Here is a 19,651-nt window from a genome sequence, read left to right on the forward strand (position 1 = left end):
GCCAGCGAGAGAGGGACGAGAGAGGGAACACAAGCAGGGGGAGTGGGAGAGGAAGAAGCAGGCTCACCTGATGTGGGGCTCGATCCCATAACGCCGGGATCACGCCCTGAGCCGAAGGCAGACACCCAACCGCTGTGCCACCCAGGCACCCCTATACACATCTTCTAAACAATGAACATTATTTAAATATAATCAATCCTGCATCACACATTTATACAACTAATGAATCAAAACTTAATCTTCTTACCAATTAACACTTGTGATAATCCTTTTTTTTTTAAAAGAATTTATTTATTTCAGAGAGGGAACATGCATGCAAGCGAACAGAGGGAGGAACAGAGGAGAAAGGAGACCGAATCTGAAGCAGACTCCCCACTGAGCATAGAGCTGGACACAGGAGTTGATCCCACAACCCTGAGATCATGAACTGAGCTGAAATCAAGAGTTGGACGCTGAATTGACTGAACCACCCAGGCGTCCCTGCGATCATTCTTGGTAGAGAATTTACCTTCTCCTTGAGCGGCGGGGAGCAGGGACTAGAGGCAGGGCTATCGGGTGGGGACGAGTCTACCTCCACCGGCTCTTCTTCTTTGATTTTGATGTCTGGTGTGGAAGGCAAAGACATGTCAAGGGGCCCAGCAGCAGTCTGTTAAAAGAGAGAAATAAGCAAAGTTCAACCTCATGATTCCCTACAGGCTGAATCAAAATCTTTCCAGTTAAAAGATGAGGAAATATACTTTCTTTTCCTTTTTTTTTTTTTTTTTTAAAGTAGGCTCCACACCCAATGTAGGGCTTGAACTCACGACCCTGAGATCAAGAGTCACATGTTCTACTGACTGAGCCAGCCAAGTGCCCTGAGGAAATATACTTATAAGTTCAGCCCTTGGTCAAGGAACTGAGCTGCAAGTCAAAGAAATATGGAACTGAGGTTTTACGTACAACTCTGACCAGGTCATTTTAACGTCTCAGAACTTCTGTTTTTCTAACTGTAAAATAGAAATAATGTCTGCTTCACCATGGATGAATACTTATAAAGATTCTGAAAGGAAAAAAAAATATTTACAAATGTTTATAAAGACCCCGAAAGGGGGAAAGAAAAAGGTCATTTAAATCCATGCAAATATCATAATTATCATTTTTCAGGAAAGTAAAATGATCCCTGAATCTAGTGCTTCCCTATTTTCCAACAGCTCTGCTGGCCACTGGAGAACTGTGAGCACTTTTTCTGCCAACCAGAAGGACTAGACTACCCAAGTATCAAAAGCAAACAAAGACAAATTAGCTATTGAAGTACTGCAAACAAGATAGGAAAGATCTTTTCTGGGGAATTTCCCATGCTTGATGGTTATTTCATCCCAACATCTGGTGTTAGAGGCTAGAAGTTAGGAAGCTAGGGTTTTGAGGTAATGAGGAAAGGAAAGAAAGGCTGGTCATTTGATCAGCTAAAGAAATTAGAACTTGGTCCCAGAAGCAGGACTGGAGAAAACCAGAAAGGAAAGAGAGTACTTTTCTGGCAGTGGTGAATCACTTCACAGAACTGTGGGGCCGTAAATGGCTTTGCAGGGAACCATAAACCATCTGAGATGACGGCCCTGACACTGCACCACGACAGGAGGGCTGGCACCGCAGCTCGGTGTCATGACAAAGTAGATCCTTTGTTCTATTCTTCCCATATCTTAGGCTTCTTGGTCAAAGAGGAGCTTGTTTCTAACTCTTCCCTTGCTACCCTAATCCCTAGAAATCTTGGTAGTTGGGTACACTGAAGATAATCTGGTGTCTACCACATTAGAGAAGGTGGTAATGGTTGTTTCTCTCCAATCTGATGGGGTGAGCAATAGCAAAGAATGCTTTCATTTCTGCCCTCATTTTTGCTACGCTGTGAAGATGTCAGACCCAATTCAGCTAATTCTGGGATCCCTGAAGTCAGAGGGTGGTGGGAAGGAGAGGCCTCTAAGTAAACAGAACCACGGGTTTAAAATCCCTTAGAGGCATCTCCTAGAAAAGCTGTGGTTCAGTGAAATTTTAGACTCAGTCAACATTCCTGGACACAATCTTCTACTGAGTCTGTTCTTCTCATCAAGGGGAGGTAAAGACCACCCCTGTACAGGCAGGAAGAAATACCAAGATGCCCAATGAGTAAAGCCTGACCAACTATGAATGGCCTCCCAGAGGCGTCAACTGAGTTAAAATGGCCGTAGAAAAGACACTTTTAAAGGAGGTTAATTTTCTTGAATTTGCCTATAATGAGTTCAATTTTAAATTGCTCACATCCTGGTGGAAACAATTTGACTGATGTGGGAGAAGGAGAAATGATGGTGGGGGTGGGGTTGGGGATGAGGCAGGAAAGCTGTAAAATAAAATTCTACCACGTAGGTTGAAGCCACTGAGAGCTGAGAGACTGGAGTCTCTAAAGAAAAATAATGACGAGAAGACTGTGGCTAGTCCAGCCATGTGAAAGCAGAACTACAAATATATGCCATTGGATTTCCCTGCTTTCTTTCAGTTTGAGGAAGACAGCAGGTAAAGAAACTCAGAGGAAGCTACGGAACTTGGAAAAACCTCCAGTGATAAGGACACCTTATCTTGCATTCTTACAATTACAATTTAAGCTGGATGAAAAAAAATCATGCACAACTCTCTTGATTTAACTGCTCTCTTCTTAGAAGGAAAGAACTCAGAATAAAGGACTCCAACACTCTAATCCTCTCTACAGTAGCTGTACTAAGTGGCCTATATATAACTGCACACACTTCATGATGGCTTCCACCTGCTGGTCCTATTTCTACGTCTGGGTCACACACAGTAAGTTTAACCCCTCTTTTACATGAAAGCTCCTCACATATTTGAAGACTACAATTTTTTTCACCTTAAAACTTCTCTTTTCCAAGCAAAGCTTCCTCAGTTTCTTTATATGTTCCCAAAGTGACATAATTTCCGGTTTTTTCACCATCCTGGCTGATTTCCTTTGGAAGGCATTAAGAACACCCTTCTTGAAGTTTACTGTCTTGAATACCATGAGAAAGCTACTGAACGTAAGAGCTACATATATTGAAACAAAGAAGTGTCAAAATTCAATAAATGTTTGTTGATTGGCTGACTCAATGAAAATAGTCCAGGTGAGAAATCTGATTAGCTCAGAAAAGAGTGAGAGATTTGACCCCAAAAAATGTTATCTCACAGAATCTAATTTATAATCTTTTAACATCCTTAACATATTCAGAAGAGAAATAATTTTTTTAAAAAAGAGATTACTGAACTAACGCTCTACTGAAACGGCAAGAAGCCTAATCTTCAGTAAAGATAGACTTGTGCTGATCCATCATCTGGACCCCCCGAAGATGTGGAAGGCTGACTTGGATTAGTGGGTATTATCTGGTTCTAAAGAATGAAGCCCATACTTTTGTGCTTTAACCGACTAAGCAAATTACCCTAGGGCACAGTGAAAATAGCCTCCAACTGAACACTGCCAGTTTGTCAGCAAAAGTCCCGCCTCTTGCCTTTTTTTCCTCCTCATCTGCAGCTTTCTTGAATTCATGTTCAAAGGAGCTAGCTAATTCATTGAAGAGCCCCACCTCCTCACAATTCTTCAGGAATCTAGTCGGAGTAGGAGTTTGATCTGCAGACATGGAAAACAAAAAAAAAGGAAACTTTATTTTAGTTTCGACCTGAAATTCAAACTTGACAGTACATAGAGAACACATTTTTATTCTTCTATTTGAAAAGAGTCTCTGTGTTAGGGTAAATCTGCTTTTATGGAGCTGGAGTCGGTGAAGGCCAGTGCTAGGCCACCAGAGGGTGTCTGTGCTGTGCTGCCTCGAGGCCGGCAGAGGGAAGGAAGAACAATGTTTTGTTCCCGTAACCCCCTTTCCCAGAGGCTGGTTTCACCTCCTTCATCCCCAAACAAAACAAAACCACCCACCCAGGTGGAGTTTGTGAAACCTCCAGATCTGAAAATCACGAACAGCTGAATGATATTTTCTCTTTAAACTCACTCCCTGCTAGGTCTGAAGTGAGCAGGTATAAGCAGCTGGACGTTAAAATCTGATGAGGAGAAACTGAGGATCAGATGGTTGCGTTTGGTTGCTAAAGCTACCAAATAAGAAATGGTGCCTTGTCTTTCAGTGGTCACTGAGGTAAGGGTCTGTTACCTTCTGAAGGCATTCCAGGCAAATCTAGGGGCTGGGGAACAAGACAGCAAGATCATGAGCTGGAAAAGGAAACTGCAAACAATAGAGCTCATTTCACACAGACCTGGGCCCAGAGCAAAATCCGGAAACCAGGATATTTGGATTTAGATCTGCCAGCCAAAATATCCTCTCAGGGGCTGCACAAATCTTTCCTCAACAGTGCCCCTGCCCTTGGGAAGAGGAAGGCGATCAGTAACCCATGGGAACTTTTCAAGCAACTTGAATTTTAGATTTGAACTCCTCTCTCTCCATTCTGGTTTTCTAGTTTTTCTCTCCTAGGTCAGTTGAATCCTGTTCCCTGATCGAAACTTCTATTATGATGGTTTTCTTTGACACGCTAGTCACCTCAGGGATTCACTTCATAGCCCAAACCGCTGAACTGAATGACAGAAATAGAACAACGTTTAAATGACGTTTTAAGGAGTGAGACCTGGGATTAAAATTGTTCCTTTTAGCATGATCGATTGGAAATAGTCCACTGGGATTTTCCAGGGAAACAGCATCATTTTTTTTTTAAATTTAAACAAAACCTCTTCTGAATCAGAGTGTTTAGAAAAGTTACCACTACCTCCCAAACTAGTTTTAAAGGTCCTCTGGCAGCTCTGGTTGGCCAATGATGAAGCCACTTTCCCTCCATCCCCGGGTGAGTGGAGGTCATATCACCCTTTATGCTCAAGAGTACTTCAGTAAGGGCACACAAAAAAATCACAACTCAAGTGAAAGAGGACGGGGCAGCTAAGGGCATGGCGATGGCCGAAGAGGGCCTTTTGCTTCTCTGACCTGAGACTCATACAAACTGCTCCCATTCCTGAACAAACAACCAAAGAGTCAGAAAAACATATAAGAAAACTTTTAGTGTGCGCTGATGATTCTAAAGAAATCAACAAGTGTTTACTGAATTCTTTCTACATGTTTTTTTTTTAATGACTTCGTATTTTTTTAATGTTTTTTTATTATATTATGTTAGTCACCATACAGTACAACCCTGGTTTTTGATGTAAAGTTCAATGATTCATCAGTTGCGTATAACACCCAGTGCACCATGCAATACGTGTCCTCCTTACTACCCATCACCAGCCTATCCCATTCCCCCCACCCCCCTCCCCTCTGAAGCCCTCAGATTGTTTCTCAGAGTCCATAGTCTCTCATGCTTCCTTCCCCCTTCTCATAACCCCCCCTTTCTTTATCCCTTTTTTCCCCTACCGATCTTCCTAGTTCTTATGTTCCATAGATGAGAGAAACCATATGATAATTGTCTTTCTCTGCTTGACTTATTTCACTTTTAGCATTATCTCCTCCAGTGCCGTCCATGTTGCAGCAAATGTTGAGAAATCGTTTTTTTGATGGCTGAGTAATATTCCATTGTATATATGGACCACAACTTTTTTTTTTTTTTAAAGATTTTATTTTTATTTATTTGACAGAGATAGAGACAGCCAGCGAGAGAGGGAACACAAGCAGGGGGAGTGGGAGAGGAAGAAGCAGGCTCACAGCAGAGGAGCCTGATGTGGGGCTCGATCCCATAACACCAGGATCACGCCCTGAGCCGAAGGCAGACGCTTAACCACTGTGCCACCCAGGCGCCCCTGGACCACAACTTCTTAATCCAGTCATCTGTTGAAGGGCATCTCGGCTCTTTCCGCGATTTAGCTATTGTGGACAATGCTGCTATGAACATTGGGGTGCATATGGCCCTTCTCTTCACTACTCTTTCTACATGTTTTGATGCTACATGCACATACACTTGTGGGTAAATTTTGGGGGAGGAGAGGGATAGGAGTATAGGAGTTGTGCCCAAATATAAGACATGGCTCTTGCCCTAGGGAACAAAGAGAATGTTTTCTAGTTGAGGAAATAAACCAATATATGGAGAAAGCATCATAGTATACAAAAAAATAGGTGCCATGTGCAGTAGAGAATAAGTTTGTTATAGTAATTAAATAAAGACAAATTAATGACAGAAGAGTTAGGAAGTTTCAAGAAGTGGGACTTGAGCTGGCCTTAAAGAATGGTTTTCACCAGGAGAAAGAAGAGAAGATTTGGAGGGTAAGAGGAGTAAGGCAGGTAAAGGCATAGAGAGAGGCAGCGTATGGGGACCACGTATAGATGAGGAAGAAAAGGTATGCCTAGGGTAAAGACAATCAAGTCAGGGGGAGCTTGGCTGGCTAAGTTGGTAGAGCATGTGACTCTTGATCTTAAGGTCATGAATCCAAGCCCCACATTGGGTGTGGAGCCTACTTAAAATACAAAAAATAAAATTAAAAAAAAAGATAATTAAGTCAGGTATATAAATTGTATACAAAGTTGGGTAGGTACCATCAGGCTAGATTATAGAAAGCCTCAGAGTCCAAGAATAAATAGCATTGAAAGTAAAAGAAAATAGGAAGATTAGGACAGATTTTTTAAATTTAAATTCAATTAATTAACATGTAGTATATTACTAGTTTCAGAGGTAGAGTTCAGTGATTCATCAGTTGTATATAACACCCAGTGCTTATTACATCATGTGCCCTCAATGTCCATCACCCAGTTACCCCATCCCCCACCCTCCTCCCCTCCAGCAGCCCTCAGTTTGTCTCCTATGATTAAGGGTCTCTTATGGTTTGAGGGTCTTTTTTTTTTTCTTTAAATCTAAGAGCATCTTATTTAGAGGGAGATGGTTTTTAGGTGTGTTTTTTTGTTTTTGTTTTTTTAAGTAAACTCTATCCCCAAGGTGGGGTTTGAATTCATGACCCTGAGATCAAGAGTCTCATGCTTTACCAACTGAGCCAGAGTGCCAGATGCTCCAGATTAGGATAGATTTTGAGCAAAGCAGAAGAATTTAAGGAAGACTGGCTTTTCTTTCTTTTTTATTTACTTATTTTTTAAAAGATTTTATTCATTTTTGAGAGAGAGAGAGAGTGTGTGAGCAGGGGAGGGGGGAGACGAATAAGCAAGACTCCTCGCTGAGCAGGAAACCCCCTGCGGACTTGATCCCAGGACCTGGGATTATGACCTGAGCCGAAGGCGAACGCTTAACTGACTGAGCCACGCAGGTGCCCTCTTTTTTATTTTTTAAATTTTATTTATTTATTTGAGAGAAAGAGCGATAGAGCAGGAGGTTGGGGGTGGAGAGGGAGAAGCAGGTTCCCCGCTGAGCAGGGAACCCGATGAGAGGCTCAATCCCAGGACCCTGGGATCATGACCTGAGCTGAAGGCAGATGCTTAACCAATTGAGCCACCCAGCTGCCTCAAGACTGGCTTTTCAAGAGAATGCAAGACCAGTCAAGGAGGCCAGCTAGGAGGCTTTGGAGAAACCCAAGCATAATGAGGGTGGTGGAAGGAACAGAAAAGAGAATGTGAAGAAAGAATAAAACAACTCAAGATTTTTTTTTTTTTAAAACAACTCAAGATTTTGAGAATACTGGTATCATTGAATAACAAGGAGAAAGTTTAGGGGACAAGGGGAGAAGTTCAGAAATGGGGCGTGGGGGGGCATGAAGATCTGAATGACAGAAAGACAGCCAAGTAAGTGTTCAATAAGGGATTCGAATACATGTCAGATATAAAGTCTTAATTTAGAGAAATGAGAATTACCAGCCTCGACAGGATAACTGGAGTCATGTGCAAATGGGATAAGCACTCCAGAATAGAATGCAAAGAATAACAGGAAAACACTTTCTCTCCTTGGAATTATCCTGTATCGATTTCTCTCATCACTCTTGGAGACTTGGCATAGACCTTTCCACCTTTGAAATAACCTTTCCAACCTGATAACCTTGCCTCAAATGTACCTCTTTCATAAACTTTCTCTGATTAATTACACTTAATATTCATTCTCTTAGTATGTATATTGTTTGAATTATTCACTTGTACTTGACTGCAAACTAAAATTTTTTCATGTATATATGCCTTGACTTAATAAATTTAAGTATGTGTTAACCTACATATATTTTTATACCATATCCACTCTTCCCTAAGATTTCCTCCAGGTTTTCTTAAGGATCATCAATGACAATGTCCCCACACATGTCCTTTTCCAGGAATTATAATCTACAAACACGTAGCAAAGTGGCTGGTGCACACAGTAGCTATTTTTTTTTTTTAAAGATTTTATTTATTTATTTGACAGAGATAGAGACAGCCAGCGACAGAGGGAACACAAGCAGGGGAAGTGGGAAAGGAAGAAGCAGGCTCATAGCAGAGGAGCCTGACGTGGGGCTCGATCCCAGAACGCCGGGATCACGCCCTGAGCCGAAGGCAGACGCTTAACTGCTGTGCCACCCAGGCGCCCCACACAGTAGCTATCCAATAAATATTTGCTGGATTAATAAAGATTAAGAGATCTGTAAGGGCAAGTTCCTTTCTTCACATATAAAAGTAAGGAGAAGGAGGTTCTCTCTTGCCTTCCCTACATCTTGGGTTGCGTTTTGGCTAGTAATACTTACAAAAATTGTGTCTTATTTGAGTTACTAACTGATGTAATAACTATCAACTAAATCCCCTATTGGCTAAATACTGCGGTAAGCCTGCTTAACTCAGGCTAAATCAGAACCCTTCATAGTGTCAAAAGAAAAGGCCCACTTTGTTTTGTATGTCTGTCTAGCTGAAAATGGCACAATTTGAGAGCAGTTTCTGAGAACGCTCCCTCGGGAATGGCATATGTAAGCAAGGCAGTATCTACAACAACCAGCAAGAGGTTCCAGGTCACCCAAATTGGCTCAGAAAAGTCCCATTGACTAAATGTCTTGTCTGAGCTTTGGAAATGTGCCCTCAATGCTGTCTGGGTTCACAAGGCAAGTTGAATTTACGAACTGACAATCTGCCTGCTTGGGGGAAACTGACACCCAGTGGAAGAGAAGCAGCCAGGCTAGCTCGGCTTTCTTGCTTTCTTTTGTTCACCCCTTCGCTGTGGGTAGAGAGAAATGTCAAAGGCGTCTTTTGTTTGTAAATCTTCCAAAGTCTTAATAAAAAGAAGGCAAGGAGGGAATAGACTGAAAAAAGCCAAGACAAAACCTCAACACACCTACCCTCAAAAACTGCAGAACCCAATCTGATATTTAAAACAGAATGGAGAGCACAATAGAAACTTGGGAGCTTTTAGTGTTCCCTTTTCCTGATTAAATGCAGATCACATAAGGGCTCTTAATGGGAAAAGGGGAGTAGAGCTCCCAGTACATCTGGTCCCTGGTATTAATCTTAACTGTCCGCTGATATCAAGGCACGTGGCTTCTGGGGCAGCAAATACCTGCAATGATGACTGAGTCAGTTCGGGCTGGGCCAAATTTCAATGTCATCTCATGCTTGTGTTTATGAACTGCCAGGTGGTCCTCGTTTGTAAATCTCTGAAACGAAACAGAAACAGAGATGTGAAAAAAAAAATAAGCGATTCAGTGCCCTTTTAAAATGTCCTACCAAACATCCTGCAATAAGGATGGTCCCTGGACAGAGGGGCTGGAGAGGGAACCGAAAGGAGAAAAAACTGGAAGTGATAGGAAAGGAGAGAAGATAGATTAAAGGAGAAAATGGGGAAGGAAAAAAAGAGGCACTAGAAAGCTGTGAGGAGAGGGGAAGAGGAGGGCCGCAGCACCAACTGCTCTGTGATATCAGGTCCAAACGAGAGAAGTGGACAGATTGCTGGTGAAGTGGGGTCCAGGCAGGAGGCTCCAAATGAAAAAAACATTTAGGCAAGGCTCGTAGCGAACAAGGGGGAAATAATTTTTAATAATAATAATAAAGAGAGAAGAAGGGAAAGGCTGGACACTCGTTGGTCATTACAAAAATAGGAAATTCAGAATGAAGCTCTCCATGGTGGGGCTGAATTGGACTATTTAGGAGGGGGCTAACAGGGAGATAAATTATGCAGGATTAGGAGAACCATTTAACTTCCTGGCCCCCACAGTGCTGCAGCAGGCGCCTGACCAGCTATTTGGCTCAGGGTTTTAATGAGCCAGGATGGAGCCATAGAGGACAGGGGCCCAATGGCCAGCAGTAACGGCACACACCAGCCGCATCGGCCAAATGCTGTCTCCCCTCATCGGGCAGCCCGCCTGGGCTCTGTCAGCCATAAAGGGGCCAGTGCAATGCTGCTGGCTATATAATGACAGAATAAAAATGCAAGCAAAAAAAATGTTTGTTAGGGTAGGGAGAAGCCTGTAGGCAGGATGAGGGAAAGGAAAAGGAGATGGTATAGAGGTTTTATTTATTTAGGGGTTTGGGTGAAAAGACAATGAAAAGGTGAGGCTAGGTCAGCCTCAGTTTATGACATGTAAGACAGGGTTACTGGACAGTAATTTATGCTCCCACCCCTTCTTTAGAGCAGGGGAGGTGAAGAGAACAGATGAACTGCAGTAATTCAAAAGAATGATACCCTCAAAATTCCCTTTGAGGCTGGCTGGCCTGGTTCCCTCGTTAAAACATGCCTGCAACACAGGAACAGCTTGGATGCGGCAGCTTCCCACAGCTCCCTCACCAGCCAGCCTCTGAAACATGCTTCTGTTTGTCTTTTTGTTTCTAAAAATAATGACTGGTTAGTCCCCCTTTTTACTTTCCGCATTAGATACACACACACTTCACACCAAACACTGTACCTTTAGCTCTTTTTTCCACAGTGCTGCTTGACTGCAAACCAAATAGACAGGAGCTAGCCCCACCCATCCCAGCTCCTATCCAGTCAAGAAAGTGACACTGAACTTCAGTTTAAGTTCCTTTATTTTACCTGGAAGTAGATTCTTTCCCCAAATTTGCTCTGAGCCCTATCACCACTAACGCTAGCTTAAGTTTATAAAATCTTCCCAGGCTAGACCTACAGGCCTGAAGGGAAAAGTAAATTTTCTTTCTTTTCTTTCTTTCTTTCTCTCTTTTTTTCTTTCTCTCTCTCTTTCTTTCTTTCTTTTTTTAAGATTTTATTTATTTATATGACACACAGAGAGACAGTCAGTGAGAGAGGAAACACAAGCAGGGGGAGTGGGAGAGGAAGAAGCAGGCCCCCAGCGAAGGAGCCTGATGTGGGGCTCGATCCCAGGACTCTGGGATCACGCCCTGAGCCGAAGGCAGATGCTTAATGACCGAGCCACCCAGGCACCCTGGAAAAGTGAATTTTCAATTCAAAGTATGAAGAACCAAAAAGTAAAACTGTCAAAAGACTGCCTGAGTGGTTTCTGATGGATCCAGGATAAAACTGATAAAGTATGGGGAATTTAGCCAGGAACTTTAGTTTTCTCTATTGTTGGTTAACCCCAGGCATCAATCGTTTCCTTCATAGATTTCTCCCTAAGGACAAAAGGGTGGGGCTGGGGGTGAAGAAAGGAGAGAATAGTCTTGTTACCCAGGAGTATGATATTTGTAGGTTAAGTAAGTCACTCTTGAGGTTCTGGGATTGCCAGGTATTTGGTAAAAGGAAGTGAGCAGAATCTAGTCTACAACAAAGGAAAGCCATCATTTTAGGGGAAGACGAAGAGCAGTGGATTAGGCAGAGGTATAAAATTTCAAAACATACTGGTAATGTTCTAACAATCTTTTTCAAAAACATGCTTGTAAGTATACTTCAAGGAAATTTCATATAGGTAGCCTGAAAAATTTTGTACAATGTTCTAGAATCTAGAAGAATGACTTTCAAGCAAAAGTCCTTTTCTACTATCAAAAATCAAGCGTGCTCAAAACTGAGCTGAAAGACTTGAAACCTCCACCAGGTTTTACTGTGGTTAGTTAGCATCACTTACTGTTGTACTTCACAGAGGGGTGCCTGGTGGCACAGTCGGTTAAGCGGTGGACTCTTGGTTTTGGCTCAGGCTGTGCTCTCGGGGTCATAAGAGCTATCATGGAGTCCGCTTGAGTTTCTCTCTCCCTCTCCTGCTTGTGCTCTCTCTCTCAAATAAATAAACCTTTAAAACATTTTTTTAAAAGGCAACTCCCCTTCTATTACAATTTTGCTACATAGTCCCGACCTGTCTTATTTGTCCTCTAGCTCTGGTTCCTCTCTGCTGCACACCCCGGCCTGCACTCCCTTCCCTGCTGCCCTGCTCCCCCCTTGAGCTATTTATTTTTTCCCAATCAAAAGCTGGGATCTGAAAAGAACTGAAGGTGGCCAAAGGGATTTCCCACCCATCGGCATCTCAAAGGGCTTGATAACCCGAACACAGATAGGAAAAAAATTACATCTTTATTCTCACTAAATTCTGAAATTTAACATTCCTAACTCATAACAGAAATCACACATATCTTCTTATCACATGTATCAAAATATCCTTTATACTCATCACTACTTTGAAACTATGGGAGTCACAAGACCTACCACCAGAACTTGTTATCTAATGCATTAATTAAAAAGCACACATATGACATTATCAAATTTTTAGAAGAGATTTTATTTATTAAAGAGCATGTGCGGGAGCACATGCACGCATGAGCGAGGGGCAGAGGGAGAGGGACAAGCAGACTCCCCACTGAGCGGGGAGCCCAATGCAGGGCTCGATCTCAGGATCACGAGATTATGATCTGAGCCGAACTCAGGCACTTAACTGACTGAGCCACCCAGACACCCCTACATTATCAAAAAAATTTTTTAAAGATTTTATTTATTTATTTGATAGAGAGAGAGACAGCCAGGGAGAGAGGGAACACAAGCAGGGGGAGTGGGAGAGGAAGAAGCAGGCTCCCAGCGGAGGAGCCTGACGTGGGGCTCGATCCCAAAACTCCCGGATCACTCCCTGAGCTGAAGGCAGACACTTAACGACTGTGCCACCCAGGCGCCCCTACATTATCAAATATTTTAAAAACATTTTTGGTAACTGTATTTCAAAATAATTGGTTTCCTTTATAATCCTATGTATTTTACTTTATTAATTTAAAAACAATATTATGAAAAAAATAATAAAAACATCTAACAAGGGGGTTCACAGACTTCACCAAACTACCAGTGGGGGTCATGACACCACAAAAGAATCCCTGAATAAATTAGGCAGTGAGCTTCTGAGGAGGAGGCAAATGGGCAGAATTTTAAGGAGCAGATCACTGGCCTGGTCTTGGCTCCAGTCATCTCTCCCTATAATTTCTTTTTTTTTTTGAAGATTTTATTTATTTATTTTGAAAGAGAGAGAGAGGGTGTGAGCAAGCAGGGGGAAGGGCAGAGGGAGAGAGATTCTCAAGCAGACTCCACGCTGAGCATAGAGCCTGATTTGGGGCTCAATCCCATGTAAGAGATCATAACCTGAGCCAAAATCAAAAGTCAGAAGTTCAACCCACTTAGGGGCGTCTGGGTGGCTCAGTCGTTAAGCGTCTGCCTTTGGCTCAGGGCGTGACCCCAGAGTCCTCTGGGAGCCTGCTTCTTCCTCTCCCACTCCCCCTGCTTGTGTTCCCTCTCTCGCTGGCTGTCTCTCTCTGTCAAATAAATAAATAAAATCTTAAAAAAAAAAAAAAGTTCAACCCACTGAGCCACCCATATGCCCCTCTCCTTATAATTTCTAATACAATTTTTATATGGCTAGAGTAGGAAGGGGGAGAATAAAAGTATACTAAAGCTTTTTATCAAAGTGAATGTCGATCTGGCTATTATTTTCATTGTTCCTTATATGCTTTCTCATTTATTAAAAGTTAACCCTTAAGAGGGAGCCTGGCTGGCTCAGCTGGTGAAGCGTGCAACTGTTGATCTCTGGGTTATAGGTTCGAGCTCCATGTTGGGTGTAGAGATTACATTAAGAAAAAAATAATAAAATCCTTAAAATTGCTTTAAAGTTAACCCTTAAGAAGTCTCTAGATCAGTCTTGAAATGCGTGCTTAGTAAACCATCCCTCTGAAAGCAATTTCTCAATTAAAATATCTAAAATCCTTAAGTGATAAAAATTTTGACCTTATTAGATAGATTATTCTATTGAATTAAAATGGGTGGAGGGGCTCCCAAAAGGATTTCCTCTTTGAATTATTGCCCATTTAAAAATCTAACTCTCCTATTTGTTAATACCCTTAATGGGTCTTACCTATGACTAAGGTTTTGGCAAAGAGCCACTGAGGGAACACTCACTCTGGTTGTAGGGTAAATAATGATAATTTTCAAGGAATATGTAGATATTAACCATCTCCAAGATAACAGAGGGCGGATTATCACTCCAAATGGAGACTGAAGAATATAAGTCATACTGAATCAAGAAGGCAGTTTATATGCCTTAGGAGAAGATTTGTATAGTAACTATGGTTTAGCATCTAATTTGCTCAAGTAAATGAATCAGGGCAGTTTCTTGGCATAAATGGGTGAGGAGAAGTATTATGTGCTAATGCGTACCCCACAGATCAAGATGATTTAGATCCGTCCTATCTAGTGTGGGAGCCACTAGCCACACACGGCTATCGAGCACTTTAAATGTGGCTAGTCCGAATTGAGATGTACTCTAAGTCAAAACATACACTGGATTTCAAAGATGCAGTACCAAAAAAGGAAAAAAAGAATGTAAAATATCTCATTAATTTCATGTTGATTACATGTTGAAATAATATTTTGGATATACCGGGTTAAATAAAATATATTATTAAAATTGTTTACTTTTACTTTTTAATGTGGCTACTAGAAAATTTTAAATTATAAATGTGGTTTGCATTATAATTTCTTTTGGACAGCTCTGATCAAGATAATATTCTCAAAGATCTGATGGGAATTTTAATCATGTGCCAATCTTGAATCTTGCCCCCCAAATCCATTTTCTCTAAATACAGTTTATACTATATAGCAGTGGTTCTCAACCAGGGACAACTCTGACCCCCTGGGGACATTTTATCAATGTTTGGGGGCATTACTACTCATCACAACCAGAGTGATGCTACTGGTCTCTACAAGGTAGAGGCCTGGGATGCTGATAAATATGCCAAAATGCACAGGACAGTGTCCTAAAACAAAGAATTATCAGACCAAAATGTCAACTATGTCTTTGTTGAGAAATTTTGCTACATGGTAACAGGAAAGAGAAAAAGAAACAAGAAAAAAAAAAAAAGGGCTGTTTTTTAGTTTCCCTTGCCAAACTGCCAACACATGTTTTTGGATCTAAAACTTGGAAGGAAAAAAACACAGGCAGAAAACTCCCAGCCTCATTTTATAAAATGGCTGATGTACTACAGATCTGCAAATACTTAGGATAGGGAAATTAGGAAGACGGAGACAGAAGGCACTATAAATGGGAGAAGAACAAATTAAGTGGAATTCTCATGCATCACACCTTGTTACAAAGAGATAATACAGAAGAAGCAAATCAAAACAATTTGGCTACTTTTGATTTTTAATCTCCAATGGAGATTTTCTTAGTTTAAGAAATGTTAAAAAAACCTAAAATGGAATGTCAGAGGCACGAGGATCAATCTGAAAACTGGTATCAGCTGCAGAATGGGCAGGGAAAGTATAGTTTCTCATTAACAATTTTCCACAGGAGATCTTTGGTAAAAATTCTTTCTGTTTCTAGGCAGTTTCATTCTCATCTATCCTTCTGTGATAGAAGCCAGAATCCTATCTACTAGCAAACTGACTAAATGAACAGAGCTAAGTCGAGTTAGGAATGGGCTGAAGAACAAAGACGGTGGGAACTGTAAATCAGGAATTCATCTTCAGTGAATGAAGTCTTAAGATTTTAAATTTTTAAAAATTGATGTATAACATGTACCAAAAGAAACATATTAAGTGTACAGCTGAATTTTTTTTAAAGATTTGAGAGCGAGCGAGCGAGTGCAAGCGGTTGGGGTTGGGGGAGAGGGAAAGAGAGAATCCTCACTCCCTGCTGAGCGTGGAGCCCAATTCGGGGCTTGATCCCAGCACCCCGAGATAATGACCTGAGCTGAAACCAAGAGCCGGCCACTCAACTGAGTCATTCAGGGTACCCATCAATGAATTTTTATGTAAGTAAATGCCAATGTAATGAAAACCTAGATCAGGACACGACATAGTTCAGGTACCCCAAAAGGCTTCCTCATACCCCTCTTTTTCTTAAGCTCTGAAATGAAATAATTACATAGAACAGTACAGTACCTGGCATACAGCATATACTCGGCTAGTTCTCTGTATTTTTAATCTCAAGGTAGACAAGACAGGTATTGTAGGAAAACTTAAGTTTTTCTTTGCAGAATAACTCTAAACAAGTCAAAGTTTAGAGAGAGTTATTTTCTTAATCCCATTAAACTAGTCTCCCAGAAACTTTTTGAAATAACATCACTAAACAGAACTGAAGAGAAGGCTCAGGGCAAAGGAAAGCTCAAGCCAAACGAGCTAAATTTCTGCCTGTTGACTCTGAGCCAGGAACAAGCATATGGGCATTAGAAATGTAATAGTTTCGAGCTAAATCCTTGGTAAAGTATTTTGACCAATGAAATTTCTGTGCAATATGCACTCAAACCCTGGCCAAATTCATTCCTGAAATGTTGTTTTTGGCCACCACAGTTCCAGTTTCCATGTGGATTTGCCTCACATTTTAAAATGCTCTAATGCCTTGACCTATGATTAATACATGTCCCTTTCCTTGTTTTAGAAGAGCAGACTGGGGGAAGGAGACAAATTAGAACTCTTTGGTTATTAGGAAATGAGCACTGAATGCCTAAACCATCAGGGAACAATACAAGGAACTGAGTTTACATTTGTGATAGTCTGAAAGTTCATTTATGCTGAAACCTAACTATCCCCTTCTCCAAAGCCTCTGGGTCTGGCAGCACTTCATGGCAGAATAGTTTTCTTTTATTGCAGTATCTACACATGGACATATTTTGATGAAAAGAAAATTGCATGAAAAAGCCACAGCAAGTCTAAAACCTATGGGGAGTAAGCTCTAAAATACAGTGATATCAGTACTAAACAGGGTGAAAAAGAATAACCCACCTTTTTCTGAACATCATATAATTTTTTTAATTGATCACATATTCTGAAAGGAGAAACTAGGAGATCTGCAACAGTCCTAATAATGCTTCCCACCCTCATTGCAGCGCTTCTATTCCCAGTGCAAGAGACTGGGAAAGTAGGGAATGGGAGAAGGCGGCAAAGGACTAAATAAACATACCTCAAAGCCAACATAACTTTCATTTGCACCTCAGTCAATCCCAGGTTCCTGTTCTCTACTTCAAGATGCTATTTATTAAATGAGTCACACATCCTGCTTTGAATGCTTCACAGCTCTTGAATGAATCATTTCAAAGTACAGAATTGTTCAACAAATAAACAGTTCAACACAGCAGTGGTAGCTCATAGGCTGTATGTGTGAGCAAGGTAATTTATAGAGGAAAAGTAAGAACAGGAAACTTCTTCCCAAAATACTCCAAGAGAAAATGTTGTCAGAGCAGTGAAGGAGGACAAACGAAAGGGGGGAAGAGGAAAAACCCATCAAATTATACCCAGGGTAAATTCCTCTGTCTATGGGGTAAGGAATTTTCTGTTTGGAGAAGGCTGTTTGAATGTCTTAAAGATTCTGTCAGCTGACTAAAATAGTCCACTGTAAAAAGAAGTAATTTTAAGAGCAAAAACATTATTTGATAATTGGTCTAGCAATGAAGCCACCTAGTAGAATTTAAGTTCTTTAAGATCAAGGATCCTCTTCATTCGTTTGTTCATGGAAGCATCCCAAGCACCTAGAATAGTACACGCACACAATAGGTACTTAATATTTGCTGAATAAATGCCAATTAGCATATATCAGTAAAGTGCTACAAAGCATCCCCAACTTACAAAACTCTTGTCCATGAGTTTAATGGTGGCAGAATTTTCTTTCTTTCTTTTTTTTTTTAAAGGATTATTGCTTTTTTTTTTTTTTTAAAGGATTTTATTTATTTATTCGACAGAGACAGAGACAGCCAGCGAGAGAGGGAACACAAGCAGGGGGAGTGGGAGAGGAAGAAGCAGGCTCACAGCGGAGGAGCCTGATGTGGGGCTCGATCCCACAACGCCGGGATCATGCCCTAAGCTGAAGGCAGACGCTTAACCGCTGTGCCACCCAGGCACCCCAGAATTTTCATTATAACCAAAAGAAGAGTGGATATTTTAAATACCCAACTTTCCCAATGGTACTAGAGGCTGGGTCCATACAGCACTTGGAATATTCTAATGCAAGGTGCTTAGAATAAGAAACAAAATTTTTTTCCAAATTAAGACAAGAAAAAGTCAAAATGGCAACAAAAGGGATTTAAATCACTGGAAAGAATTTCTTGATTCTGAGGAGAAGGGGGTTGAAATCATTCCAAAAGGATATTTTAAAGGAATATAAAATGCATTAGTTTTCTGGTCCTCTTGCATTTTTAGGACTTAGTTTTTCCTATTCTTTCCATACAGGTCACTCTCTCTACTGATCTGCAAAGTCTACTTGTTCTCAGTTTGATGCCCCCACACAATTTGCCTATTCTCAGCCATGTCTTCCTCTCTCTCCTCTCTTCATTCAAATCCTACCATTTTTCCAAGGCCCACCTGAAATTCCATTGCTTTTTGAAAAGTTCTCTCATGCCTCTTTAGTAATCTCTCTTCCCTAAACTTGCATGGTACTTCAACGGTTCGCGCCATGTAATTAAGAATTGTAGTCCATGCAGTCTCACAGTTTTCTCCTTTAAAGTACACTGTAAACCACTAGAGGGTTAAAATGTATCCTACATCTACTCTTTACCCTCCCACTTGCCCCATCCTGGGATCTGGCCTAGTGGAGAGCACACAGCAGGTGCTCAGTAAATTCCTGTTGGAGTGGTTGTGTCAAGTTTTATCTAGCGGTATGAATAACTTCAAAAACATTATCACCTTTGGGTCTTAAGACTTTAATAGGGCACACTTTCAGAAGGATCTGGTGCCTTTCCATCCCCATTTCCAAAGTATACTTTATTACTCGAATAAATGAGAATTTGTGTATCCTCTCCACTATTTTGTGAGACACCAGATTCCCATCTACAGCAATTTCAGCATGCTGGAGTTACACTGCTGCAGTATGTAAGGACATTGATACCATGTCTTATGGGTCAATTCACTTTCTTCAGATAACCGGGTCCATTGCTGAACTTTATTTTACTACCAACTAAAATGCTCTGTGCAAAGGATGTCAATTTGGAAACAGCAACCTTTTTTTTTCTTCACTCCCCAAATCACGAGTGGTAATTTCAACCACATCCTTTTAAGCATTGTCTTTTAGGATCCCAATTACTTGAATTTTATAGGGCAGAATATCAGCACCCCGCAGGAGTCAAAGCAGTGGGAAGAACTGGATTCTTCCTTTTAAGACTAATGATACAACTATTCCTCTAAGTAGCATAAGTTTTAAACACTATGCCATACCTGATCACTCACTTTATTTTTTTTTTAAAGATTTTTTAAATTTATTTATGTGACAGAGAGACAGCCAGCGAGAGAGGGAACACAAGCAGGGGGAGTGGGAGAGGAAGAAGCAGGCTCCCAGCGGAGGAGCCTGATGTGGGACTCGATCCCGGGACGCCGGGATCACGCCCTGAGCCAAAGGCAGACGCTTAACGACTGAGACACCCAGGCGCCCCCTGATCAC

General features: G+C 41.3%; 1 protein-coding gene across 11 annotated transcripts in view; it reads right to left on the minus strand.

Moving 5' to 3' along the window:
- The window catches only part of LOC100475488 (cyclic AMP-dependent transcription factor ATF-7), an 86,292-nt gene that overhangs the window by 17,701 nt on the left and 48,940 nt on the right, over nt 1-19,651 (minus strand). For 10 of the 11 annotated variants that reach the window (XR_004621160.1, XR_004621159.1, XR_004621157.1 and 7 more), the window contains 3 exons: nt 9,415-9,511; nt 3,429-3,616; nt 509-646 (listed from right to left, as the gene is read on the minus strand). Coding sequence is in view for 7 of the 11 variants with exons in the window: in XM_034644747.1 (XP_034500638.1) it covers nt 509-646; nt 3,429-3,616; nt 9,415-9,511 (423 nt within the window). In the remaining 4 variants the exon portion in view is untranslated. The remainder of the gene's footprint in view (nt 1-508; nt 647-3,428; nt 3,617-9,414; nt 9,512-19,651) is intronic. The other variant, XM_011229951.3, reaches the window with a different exon arrangement.

This window comes from Ailuropoda melanoleuca, chromosome 16 (assembly GCF_002007445.2).
Source record: "Ailuropoda melanoleuca isolate Jingjing chromosome 16, ASM200744v2, whole genome shotgun sequence".
Classification (NCBI taxonomy): domain Eukaryota; kingdom Metazoa; phylum Chordata; class Mammalia; order Carnivora; family Ursidae; genus Ailuropoda; species Ailuropoda melanoleuca.